At 45.1% G+C, this 12,801-nt stretch overlaps 1 protein-coding gene and 1 pseudogene across 1 annotated transcript; one reads left to right on the top strand and one right to left on the bottom strand.

Annotated features, from left to right (window-relative positions):
- Nucleotides 1-1,059: 1,059 nt before the first annotated feature.
- On the top strand, nt 1,060-1,168 carry LOC120593345 (uncharacterized; annotated as a pseudogene).
- Nucleotides 1,169-8,452: 7,284 nt separating this feature from the next.
- On the bottom strand, nt 8,453-11,481 carry FZD8 (frizzled class receptor 8). The gene has a single exon (XM_039851007.1). It carries the CDS (start codon nt 11,215-11,217, stop codon nt 9,151-9,153), a length of 2,067 nt encoding a protein of 688 aa, XP_039706941.1. The 5' UTR covers nt 11,218-11,481; the 3' UTR covers nt 8,453-9,150.
- Between the last annotated feature and the right edge of the window lie 1,320 nt (nt 11,482-12,801).

The following is a 12,801-nucleotide window of genomic DNA, read 5'->3' as shown; positions in this document are numbered from 1 at the left end:
GGGTTGGATAAGGGGAACAATTCTCAGCCCTACCAAATCAGAACTTCTGAGGGGAAGGGGTGGTCCAGGCATCTGCACTTTATAAACAGATTCTACTGTACAATCAAGATCAAAAACACACACCTAGATGTGCTCATAGTTTCCTTCTAGAACTGAAATAACATTAATCTATAAAACAATACCTTTTGTTTGGTTCTAACAATCCCTTTTTAATACTGACTTTTATTTTAAGAATAATGCTTCTGAAAATAGAATTTTTACTAACTGACTGAATAAAGTCTGTGCAACCTTATGGTTTAAATAAATATTTTATGCTTCTTAAGAGTAGACAGATTTTAAGATAATATTTTTGGTTTCTAAGAGAAAATAAATTATTTGCATAAATTGGTATTTATTAGCCAGGAAATAAGATAATATGGCCTCTCTGAAATTTGCTTTAGAGGTGGTATAATGCTCTGTCCCTGGGGTGGGAATACAGTCAACCTCCAAACCCATCTCTGCCTTGGGACTTATGATCCTACAGAGAGCCATGTTTACAGTGAAACATTAGGCTTTGTCCAATCTGGGCAGAAAAAAATATTGAACTTTATATAGGCAGGTGTGTCATATGAAGTAAGGAGTATTATTAGGAAGGGCCAGCAAACTCTTCAACTTCCCAAATCCACTAGCATGCAAGGGCTCTGCTATTTATGCCTTTTGAAAATGACCTGTTTGTTTTATTTAATGCCACTGTCAGCTTCCCATTTTTCTTTCAAAGTGTACGTGGTGAAGAAAGCATAGGCAAAAAGCTTCATGAAATTAGTTTGGCAATGATTTTTAGATATGACACCAAAAGCACAGACAACAAAAACAAATATAACAAGTGGGACTAAATCATTATTAAGATGTACTTTTGTACATAACAAGATACGATCAATAAGAGTGTAAAAGAACCCTATGAAATGGGAGAAAATATTTGCAAATCTTATCTGATAAAAGGTTAACAGCAAGAATATATAAAGAACTCCTACAACTCAACAATAAAAAATCAAATAACCTGATTAAAAAAACGGGCAAAGTGTCTATTGTCATACCACCCTGAACCTGCCTAACCTCAGAAACTAAGCAGGGTTGGGCCTGGTTAGTACTTGGATGGGAGATCACCTGGGAATACTGGGTGCTATAGGCTTAAAAAAAAATACATATACATATATATATATAATATATATAGATATAGATATAGATATATATAGGCAAATGACTTGAGTAGATATTCCCCCAAAGATGATGTGTAAATGGTGGTCAACAAGCATATGAAAAGATGCTTGACATCAGTAATCATCAGAGAAATGCAAATTAAAATCACAATGAGATAGATATTACATACCCATTAGGATGGCTACTACAAAAAAAAAAAAAAAAATCCAGAAAATAAAAATGATGGCGAGAATGTAGAGAAATCAGAAAGTTTTGTGCAATTTTGGTGAAATTGTAAATGGTGCAACCGCTATATAAAACTATGGAAATTCTTTAAAAAATTAAAAATAGAACTACCAACAATCCCATTTCTGGATATATATTAAAAGTAATTGAAAACAGAGTCTCAACAAGACCCTGTTTACACACCATGTTCATAACAACATTATTCACCATAGCTAAGAGGTGGAAGAAACCCACTTCTTTGGTAGATAAATGAATAAATAAAATGTGGTATATATATCTACTAGAGTATTATTCAACCTTCAAAAAGGAGGAAATTTTGTTACATGCTTACGACATGGATGAACATTGAGGACATTATCTTAAATAAAATAAACCAGTCATAAAAAGACAAATACTGGATGATTCCACTTATATGAGGTACCTAGAGTAGTCAAATTTATAGAAACAGAAAGAATGGTGGTTACCAGGAACTAGGAGGAGGGGAAAATGGGAGTTGTTTAGTCTGCAGAATTTCAGTTTTGCAAGATGAAAAAGTTATGGAAATCTGTTTCACAACAATGTGAATATACTTAACACTACAAAAATGCACATTTAAAAACTGGTTAACATGGTAAAGTTTATGTTACATGTTTTTTATCACAATGAAAAATAAACAAAAGAAAAAATGCATGTGGAAACATCTCTATAATAAAACAAGCTCTTTAATGATAGTAGCTGACTCTTACTGCTCCCAGGCAGGTGCCATTCAACGCATTTTATCCGTATTAGAATTTAAACCTTGCAACAACTCCTATGAAGTAGGCACTATTCTTGTTTCTATTTTATGGAGGAGGAAACTGAGGAAGACAGGCTGAGTCATTTGCCAAAGATCATATATGAGTGATCTTATGCCTGGGAGTCAGGCCCTGGGGTCCAGAGTCATTGTTCTTAACGTCTCAGTTTTACTGGCTTTCTGCAGCTTACTGAAGTTCTCTAAGTTAATCAGGTAAAAATGGTGTTCATTATAAGGTATTTTCTGGAATGATTAAATTGAATTATTAGCTTCTTTTTGGTTCCCATTAAATATAGTCAAGAAGTACTCTTTAATGGTATTAAGCAAAGCTTGTATCCCTTTCATGGGTTTGACTTTCTGCTTAGACTTTTTCTTACAGAATTACAGTAAGGTGTACCAGTTAAGATCTAAAATTGAACTTGTTACGTAGACTCAGGAAAACCTCAGAGTTTACTAGTGGAAGTGCATCTCACTTTCTGGGTCTTCTTTCAGAGTACTCAAACAAAGAGTAGATTTCTGTATTGAATAAATCCTAAATGTATTCTAAAACTTGAGCAAGTTCTAGCATTAGGTAAGATAGTATCAAGTTCCTTTGAAAGATATACATACTGACATATATTCAGGATCCCAGCAGATCTGCTTCCTGGACAATAGAACAGACCACCTGGTCTTGGAAAGTCATGCCCATAGCAAGTCACTACAGGATGAGCTTTCATTTCAAGCTGAGTTGGTTTCAGTAAATAAACATTTACTAAACAAAAAGAGAACATTTTTAATATCTTTACTATTTAATACATCAACATTATTGGTTTGTCTTAGGTTCATAGGTTGGATCTACTTTCTAGTTTAATAGAATAGTACCCTGTGTACCCAGTTCTTTGTTATTTCTTTGCAAGTGAAAGAAAAAGCAGAGTTATCCAAAACTGCTCTGTGTAGTGAGATCTTCATTTCAAAATAACAAAGTATGAATTTTTCCATTTGGACCAGATGAGGGCACTCCTGTCCTCTCCCAAATATTTACTTAAGGTGACAAAAAGAAAAAAATATATCACTTTCATTTAAATCAGTCAAGTTGGATGACAATAGCTAGTTTGCTTAATTAATTTTTATTTGTATTATTGTTTTATTTTAGATCATAACACCACCTTCAATTACATGCACTGGTTTTCAGTTTTGGCTACACATGAGAATCATCACATGCAGTAGTTTTAGAAAACTTTGAATCCTCAGACTCCATCCCCAGAAATTCTGTCAATTGGTCTGGGGTGCTGCCAGGGCATTGGTATTTTTAAGAATCACCTCAAGTGCTTATGCATAGGCAGGAGTGAGAACTACTGCCAGGATGTTAGTTAATTAGAAATGATTTGTGAGGGGATAAACACTGAATATTGTTTTTCTAATTTAAACTAGTGTATGGTTCACCTGAGTGTTTAAGGTGCTATAAATAAGTACTCTGTGAATAATGGTTCTACCCAAAGCTTGGAAAGCCATTAAAACTTGGTCATTCAGTTAAAATTTATCTTAATTTTGCTCTTTCCCTGGGTAGTTCTCATTTACTTCCATCTTTCTCTGGCCACCATTTCCCCTTTTCAGGTACCACCCATTTCCTCAGGTCATTTCCTAAGACCTATGGTGTAAATCAGTGAAGCTAATGTCCTTTTGGGTCTGTTCTCTCATTCTAAAGATTTCTGTGATGCTCCCCTTGGATTCTGTAGGTACTGCATGCTGTGTTCTGCTCCCTGCCCTACCCTGGCTTCATTGCCCAGTAGCTCTGCTGTCCATCTTCCTCCCTAGCCGTGGCCAGATGTTTCCACTTCTAGCCCCTCTCCCCAGTACAAACTCCAGCTATCAGCAACAGAGTCCTCTCATTCCTCCAGGTCGCTGTAGTTCCTCACTAAGCTACTAGACAGACTCTGAATCCTTGGGCCTTTTGAATCAACTAAAAAAATGTTGGCTATGCCAGTGACTATATTTCTGCAAGTGCAGGCAGCATAGAGTAAGGAAACTGGCCCAAGCCAGCCACAGGCCTGAGAGGTAAAGCTTTCCAGAGTTATGCTGGCAGCTTCTGAGACTGTGTGTTCAAATGTTCCTGTGTAGGTCACCACCAACTATGGGGAAATCCGTATTCTGGTGTGATTCTGGAACTAGGTAGACACAGCCCTGGTCAGTTGAGATTCAGGGACAAATGCACATAGTGGTGGCTGAAGGGATTTACACAGACAGCAAGGAAGCTGGGAAAGGCAGAAGTATGAGTTACAAGTAGGATTAGTGGTTTCCAAGCCCCGCCCTGCCCTGCCCCTGACCATACGACCTTTGGCAAATCCAGTCCTCTTTGGCCTTCAGTGTAGGGCTAACCTGCGTGTGCTAAACACTTGGTGATCTTGTTAAAATACAACTTCTAATACAGTGAGCAAGACCTGAGAACCTACATTTCTATCATACTCCTAGGTCTTGCCTCTGCTACTTGTCTATGGAGTAACAAGATTCTCGATGCCCCCTGGGATCTCTGTCTTTAAAATTCCATGACTGTGGTAGGTGACTTCTAAGCTCTTTAGTCTGCATCCCCTTGACCAGTGCTTCCTCCTTTCCTCCCATCTCCACCAGCCATCTGACCTCAGGAGCAAGAAGTCTTCATCCGTGGCCTCCATGAGGCTGCCTCTTTTCCACACACACTGGTTAAAGGCTTTGTCTTCCTACGCTGCTGTGCTATGGAAATCTTCCTCTCACAGGGCTCAAGTATTCCACAGCAGATGCTTCCCCTCTCTTCCCTTTGGCTGACCTCAATTCAAAGCAGTTTCTCTTCCTCAGTGTGTTTCCACAAACACCTGGCTAGACAATTGAGGAACAGCCTGCATCCCACCGACCCAAAAGCATTCACATGTAGCACTTGTGAGTGCCTTTTGGACTCAGCAGATGGACTTCTATGTGAGAAATTGTAAAGTAATAATAAGCAAGCAACTACATGCCCCCTCAGACCCATGATTCATTCTTTCCTCATTCAAAGGTGTGGTGGATCTTTGGTAAGCAGCCTATTCTTTAAATAAAAGTAACTCAGAATATATATATATATTTAAATATAGACCTTTGAATTTCAGTACAGCCTAATTATATTTTTAGCATAATGCTTACATCCAAGATTTAATTCAGTTAAGGTCTGGTGGGACCTCAAACTGATGAAGTTTGGGGATTCTCTTCTTGAAAGAATCAAAGAATTCAAAATTATGAATACCAATGTTTGCAGGCCCTCTGGATGTTGTCTGTATGTGGGACAAGATCAGCACTGTGGGGCTCAGTATTTTTAAATGAATTGAATGAAAGAAACTGTCCGTTCCGCGATTATGAAACCTTGTGATACCACAGGGTGGCAGTAAAGCACCAAGTGCGGAAAGCGGATCGCTACACTCGTGATTTGTTTGAAGAGTTTCAACGGAATGTTTGCTCCTATACTTTAAATTGCATCTTGTGCTCTGCAACTGCTTTTGTCTCTTTGTGTGATTTTTTTCTTTTGGCAAGATAATCTGGTTTCCGGCCCCCAAACTCTGAAGGATTTACGGAAACCTGCAACGCCTGAACACTGGTTAAAATGTAATGGTGAATTCATTCCTTAAACTTCTTATACACCTTCCCCCCTTAACTTTTATGGTACTTTTAAATTGCATTTATTATAAAGCAAAAAAAAAAAAAAAAAAAAAGTGTTTCGCATAACTTTTCCTGCATGTAATTTTAATAAGCTTTGGCTTTACTAATGGTTTTAACCATATTAGACTTTATATTCATCTTCTAGTACACAGTAACCACACCCCCTTCTCATCCCCCATATTTGACAAGATTTTCAAAAACTCACACTTGTTCCATATAGTAATTAAGGACACACATGTATATAGCAGAGAGGGTGTTCTGGCAAGGGATCCATTCATTTATGTAATGCAAATGGTTAAATGTGCTTCCTCCCTTTTCTCATCCCCAAATTAATTTTTAATTCTATTAATAGATATAATTTGAGTATTGGCAACTTTGAAATTCAAGGTTTAGCTTTAAAGGCAAAGAACCAGCACTTGTGTTTTAATATCTCTAAAATCAGTCTCTAGTGATTATAGGTGCAGATATTTTTACTGAGAGCTGTCCCCAGAATGTCAATAGAGTTTTCTGTTTATTAAGTTTGGTTATATTAAGTATACTTATAGCCATTTTATAAAAGTTTGGCATTTTACAAGGATATACTGAATAACTTAACAGAGGGGGAAAAAAAGCTTCGAAGCTACATTAGAAAAGCTATATGCTGACTAGTGACTTTTAGCTCTCTGAATCCCACATATGTAGTAAAGAATCCTACTTCATAACTGAAAGTGTAAAGTCTATGGCTTGTTTAGGTGTACTACAGTCACCATGTAGGTTAGATGCAGGGCACTTACTGAAACATAAGTTACAAAACCATAATTCTTTAATAAAAAAACTTCTGGGAGGTGAAAATTTTATGGTGCTTCTTACTTTAAAAACAATCAACGTGATAGTTAAGGTGGGTGTTATTACTTAATTTCAACAGTCCAATTAATAACAAGAATGACTCTGGAAAGGATTTGCAAACTGTTTTACCTAGAAACTCTTACATGAGAAAGATGGGCCAGGGAAGTAGTTTCTATCCTATTAATTAAAAAAAAAAATTAAAGCACTAAATATTCTTATTTATAAGAGTAAAGGGAACAAACATCTTAGCTGGCTGCAGAAAACAAGTCCCCCCACCCCATCGTTTGCTGTCCCCATTATTAGCAGGGTAGTTGCCCATTTCTTATCTTGATTGACAGGTTAATAAGGGACCTGGGGCTATCTTTTCAGTATGAACACACAACCTTACCAATTACTTTTAAATTATTGCTAATCTGTCAGAAAATAACAAGCATGAGGAATAAAAATATCCAAAAAAATTAAAAAATAAAAACAAAACAAAATAAAAAACGACTGCTGATGAAGCTTTTACTTCCGGTGCTTTAAAAGCTTCAGTTCAGAAAACTTACCAGAATTTAGTCAATAGAATTTAGGCACCAATTTTTTTTTTTTAAGAAAAATTTGTAGTTTATAATAGTTCATTGGTTCAATTAGGAGCAAAAAAGAAGCGAGTTTTGTAATGCAATTGTCCAGCAAAGGAAAACGCTTTAAATTGGGGATTATGTGCGCAGACCACCTGTAGGGCATTCAGAGCTTTTTTATAATGCTTCAGCCCATGCCTAGCTGCCTGCAGGCTGGCTAACAATGCCAGGAAAAGCTGTTTAAAAGGCTGAGCGCACTTGTGCCTCTGGTCTTCACTAACTGTTACAAGTCTTCCTCTCCATCGCTCTCTCTCCTTTTTAGAGTAAAAGTCCCACATCCCTTTAATGGAAGAACTTTAAGGCTCCACGGTGGCCAATTGGTCTGCGCCAAGAGGAGCCGGGCAGCAGGGAAAGAAACTTCAGACTATACAGCACATTTGGAGAGGAGAAAAGATCAAAGTTTTTCAAACTCAAAAGACCAAGTTCCCTACAGATTAACCCTATTCATTTAGCTCCTCTTAAAGGAATGATGTGCTGGGCCACTGGGCAGACAGGTAAAAAGTTCAACAATTGCCAAAGCATTCTTCTGCTAATTCAACAGCCTTCTGCTCAAATAAATTAGCTTAGTCTTGACAGAGGAACAATAGCTTTTTCTCTAGTTAAAGAAGCACATTTGATATACACAAGCCTGGAAGGTTATTAAGATGTTAACCCGTTAGTTTAATCCATTGAAGACGCCTGCTCCACTATCAGAATGTCAAGTGACTTATACTGTAAAGTGTGATCGATAGTTTAAAACACTAATCTCTACACTTTAGCAGTGTATTCAGTCACCGGAAACCCAGGTGCTTTCTATGAGAAAGAAATAGATGTGGAGTTTTGAAGCTGTTAGTGATAGTATACAAGATAAATAACAAGGCCTGAGTGGAATTACTTCCTTGCAAAAGTTCCACTTACACTAAGGTGAGTACTGTTATCCATGGATCAAAAAAGAGCTACTATTAAAAACACCATATTTTTGGAAGGTGCAAAAACTCAGTTTTGATTTCAGTTCAACAATGATATTTACTTTGCTAATAATTTAAGAACTAGAGTTTAACAGGTCATTTCCTCCATGCCTAAGGTCAGTGTACAAAGAGTAAGAAACCAGAAAATGCCCATTTTCCCAGTAGGTCCTTAGCAAGCACTTTAAAGGTAACAGCTTAGAATTCTGAGGCAAGGGGTGAGGGCAATGTTTAAATCGTTTATCAAAAGTCATTTTATTGACAAAATAGAATAGTTATATTTGTTCTTACAGGCGTGGCCTCTAAACTTTTTACAAAAAAATGTACAGACTATGTATATCTTTAGATATGTACATATTTTACAATTTTTACAATTTAACAAATAATTATATAAATACATCCTCTAATGTAAGAAACCCGTATTTACTTGGGGTGTATAATTAAGACATTTCTTGTTTGTTTATTTAAGGCATTTGCCTGGTCATTAAGAATACCCAAACTGTGCAATCCTGTTAGGTCGCGACCATTCCTCCTCTACGATATGTAAGGAGTAAGAGTTTACGTAAGAGAAAAATAGGTTTCTCAGGTGAAATCTGTAGGTCTGGCTTCAAGCAAGGGCTCCAAACCTTGGGTTCTGGGAAACACTGGAGAGTCCACCCTCCTCTGCCAATAGAAATTAACGCCTGGCGGGAGGAGCTCCTCGCAAATCAATGGAGGAAAGGGGGATGGGTCTGGGAGCAGTCAATGCCAGGTACTTTGTTCTAAGAGAGTCATTTAAGTCCCAGCTAATGGATACCATTAAGAGTTCATTATCATGCTAATAGCAGTCAACAGGGTGAAGGGGTGGGAACCTCAGCCGTCTTTGTCCCTTCGCAGGCACTTGGCCTCCTCACACCCCCCATTCCTTCCGGTGCCTCCTCCCCTTCGCTCAGACCTGGGACAATGGCATTTGCTTTGGGTAAGACACAGAGCTGGCCGTGCCAGACCGCCACGTCAAACCCGTGCTGACGTCGCTGTAGAGTGAGCCCGCCCCTCCCGCCGGCCACCGCACCCCCCAGACCCCCCCACCGCCGCCCCCCGGTCCGCCGGTGTCACCCGCACCCGCGCCGCCGCCCGCCGCGGCGCCCTTGCTGGCCCAGCAGCAGCGGGTGCACAGGGCCCTCCACGACTCCAGCGTCTTGCCTGACCAGACCCACACGCCTGAGGTGATGCCCACGACCAGGCACATGAAGTACTTGAGCATGAAGACTGCATAGTCAGGCCGGCGCGCCTGGTCCGGCTGCAGGTCCCGCAGGCAAGGGCAGTTGTGCGTGGCCTCCCAGCGCGGGCGGTTGTGCTGCTCGTAGAAGAGGCAGGCGACCACGACGGCGGCAGGCACTGTGTAGAGCACTGTGAAGAGGCCCAGGCGGATCATGAGCTTCTCCAACTTGTGCGTCTTGGTGGGGCCTCCCTGCTGCTTGATGACTGAGCGGATGCGAAAGAGCGACACGAAGCCAGCCAGCAGGAACATGGTGCCGATGAAGAGGTAGATGACCAGCGGCGCCAGCACGAAGCCGCGCAGGTTGTCGAGACTCTGGTTGCCCACGTAGCAGATGCCTGCCACCGGGTCTCCATCCACGGAGCTGAGCGCCAGCACGGCGATGGACTTGACACTGGGCACGAGCCACGCAGCCAGGTGGAAATATTGTGAGTAGCCAGCAATGGCTTCGTTGCCCCATTTCATGCCAGCCGCCAAGAACCACGTGAGCGATAGAATCACCCACCAGATGGAGCTGGCCATGCCAAAGAAGTAGACAAGCAGGAAGACCACGGTGCACAGAGCGGGGCCCGTGGTCTCGTAGCGCACGTGCTGCTCCACGGCACCCAGCTCCTCGTACTCGCCGCGCCCACCCGGGCCGCCTGCGCCCGCCGCACCCGCGCCCGCCGCCGCGCCTCCCGCGCCGCTCGCGTCGCCCGCTCCTGGCGCGCCACCACTGCACGCCACCTTCTCGTGGCCCGCCACCAGGCGTACCAGGTAGCCGACTGACACGAAGAGGTAGCAGGCTGAAAGAAAAATGATAGGCCGCTCTGGGTACTTGAAGCGCTCCATGTCTATGAGGAAGGTGGACACAGTGGCGAAGGTGGACACAAAGCAGAGCACAGACCACAGTCCGATCCAGAAGACGGTGAAGGCCCGCTCGTCCTGGCTGAAGAAGGGGTTGTGGCAGGGCAGCGCACAATTGGCGATCTGGCCGGTCTTCACGCGGTTATAGAGCGGGTGTCGCTCGCTGGACACGCTCACCATGGGCGCGCGGCACTGGCAGCCCGGCTCGCAGGGCGCCGCGCCTCCGCCAGGGGGCCGCGCCTTCCCGCCGCTGCCGCCACCGCCGCCGCGCGTGGGGGGCGCCGCCGCGTCGCCGCCACCCCCGCCCCTGCCGCGGGACGGGGGTCTGGCCCCTGGCGGGCGGCCGTGGCCACTGCCGGAGGGCGGCTGTTCGCCGGGAGGTGGCGGCGGCAGGCGTCGCGGCTGGCTGGGAGCAGCCGTGGTGAGGTCCGTGCGGTTGTAGTCCATGCATAGCGTGTCGGGGTTGCCCTGTTCCGGCAGCCGGTCGCAGCGCATGCGGTCCGGCCAGGCGAAGCCGTACTGGCGCATGAGGGGCGCACATCCGGCCTTGGCGCGCTCGCACACTGAACGGCAGGGTGGCAGGGGCTTCTTGTAGTCCTCCAGGCAGATGGGAGTGTACATGCTGCACAGGAAGAACTTGAGGTCGGGCGAGCACTGGATCTCCACCAGCGGCCAGAACTGGTGCACCTCCAGGCCCGCCTCGTCCTGCGTGTCGTGGTTGAACTGGTTGGGCATATAGGTGTAGTTGTAGCCGATACCCTTGCACAGTGGCACGGTGATCTCTTGGCATGCCAACTCCTTGGTCGAGGCGGCCGCAGCGCCGCTGGAGCGCTGCAGCAGCGCCAAGGCGGCCAGCAACGAGGTCACTTCCAACAGGTAACCCCACTCCATGCTGCGTGCCCTCGCTTTCCAGGCAACGCGCCGAGGGGGCGCCAGGGAATCCGGCGAAGGAGCCGGAGAAGGGGAGAACGGGTGCCCTATTGGTCTCTCTTGCTTCTCCTGGGAGAGGGTCTGCCGATAACCAAGTCCCTCCTCGGGACACGTCCACACGGCGCGGTCCGCCGCACCTCCCTCCTGCCGCTCCGTGGAGCTGAAGGTGGCTGCAGGAGTGCGCCACAGTCCCCGAGAGTCTGCCTTGCCGAGATCAACCTTCGCAGAGCAGAGTGGCTGGCAGCCGGCTCATCATCCTTCACTTACTCTCGTTCTCTCCCGCGCGCCGGGCCACTTCTCCGCGCGGCGCCGGTGACTTGGCCCAGTGCAGAGGGCGGCGGCGCAGCAAGTTTCCTTTTGGGCCGCAGCGCGCAGTCAAGATGGCTGGGCCAGGCCGCTCCCGCTCCGGGTCAGCCCCTGCGGCCCCCTTTCGGCCCTTGGGAGCTCATGCTCGCTCCTGAAGCAGCGCTGCTGCTTCCAGAGCTGGGGACCTGCCTCTTTGAGGCCGCTGCCCTCTCTCCCCGGCGTTGGTCCGTGGGTCGGGTAAAAGTACGCGCCGCGCTCCAGCCAGCAAGCAGCGAGGTCTCGCAGGCGGTCCCCTCCGCTCTAGACACGCAGAACCAAATCCAGACCGATAGGCGGAGCAGACACCTGAGCAGCGCGGCCCGTGCCCACGGCCACTTCCTCCTTGGCGGGAGCTGCGCCCTTCACCCAACTTCACGGCTGCGGCCCCGCTTGCCTCCCGGCCGGCTCATGAATATTTATACGGCACGGACTTGGTGTCCGCCCTCGGCAAGGCGCGCCAATCGCCAGGAACGGGGCGGAGTCTCTGCGCTCCCAAGGCTCTGCGTTCCTTAAGGCGGTCCAAGTGTCCGCACGGCCATGCTTGCTCTCTGCGGCTGGAGTTTTGATAACCTTGGGATTGACCGCAAAGAAAGAGCTTTTGCCATAACGGTCTCGACGGCGCTCAGTGCGCCTTAGGACTTGGTTTCATTTCTGAATCTGTACTGGGGTCGAGGTATTTAAACAGCACGCGCTTTCCTAGGCCCGTTTCAAACCTACCTGCTTACGATTCTCCCCGAATGTAGGTGATCTGCGGGCGGTAGGGGCCCGTTCCGTTCCGTGAGCCGAGGCCAAGCGCTGCGGGAGACCCAGGAATGGTGCCCTTCTTGAGGTCCTCAGAATGATGGCTTTTGAGGCTTTGATATGTGGGAGGATTGGAACGAAGGCAGTTTATTCTAGATGATGGGGCTGGACTGGGGACACTCCGGCAGGAGGTGTGGACATGTGAAGGATGCGGGGCACAGCGGCTGTCCCGAGGTTCTCCCGCCTCCGCCGAGTGACCTGGGTGATAGTACATATCTCGAAGCGGGTCTGATAATTAGGTGAGAGAAAATATATAAGGCATCCGGGACCGTGTGCTTCCTTAAGAAAAATAAATCCCTTTCTCCTTGAAAGAAAAAAAAAAAGAAGGAAAAAAAAACTTATAAAAAGAACAGACTGGAAGCTGCGGCTGGATTCTCTACCCGCCTTGTACTTTTGGAA

This window comes from Pteropus medius, unplaced genomic scaffold (assembly GCF_902729225.1).
Source record: "Pteropus medius unplaced genomic scaffold, Ma_sr-lr_union100, whole genome shotgun sequence".
Lineage (NCBI taxonomy): Eukaryota > Metazoa > Chordata > Mammalia > Chiroptera > Pteropodidae > Pteropus > Pteropus medius.
Note: the sequence above shows the minus strand (reverse complement) of the source record. Positions and strands in the feature narration are given on the sequence as shown.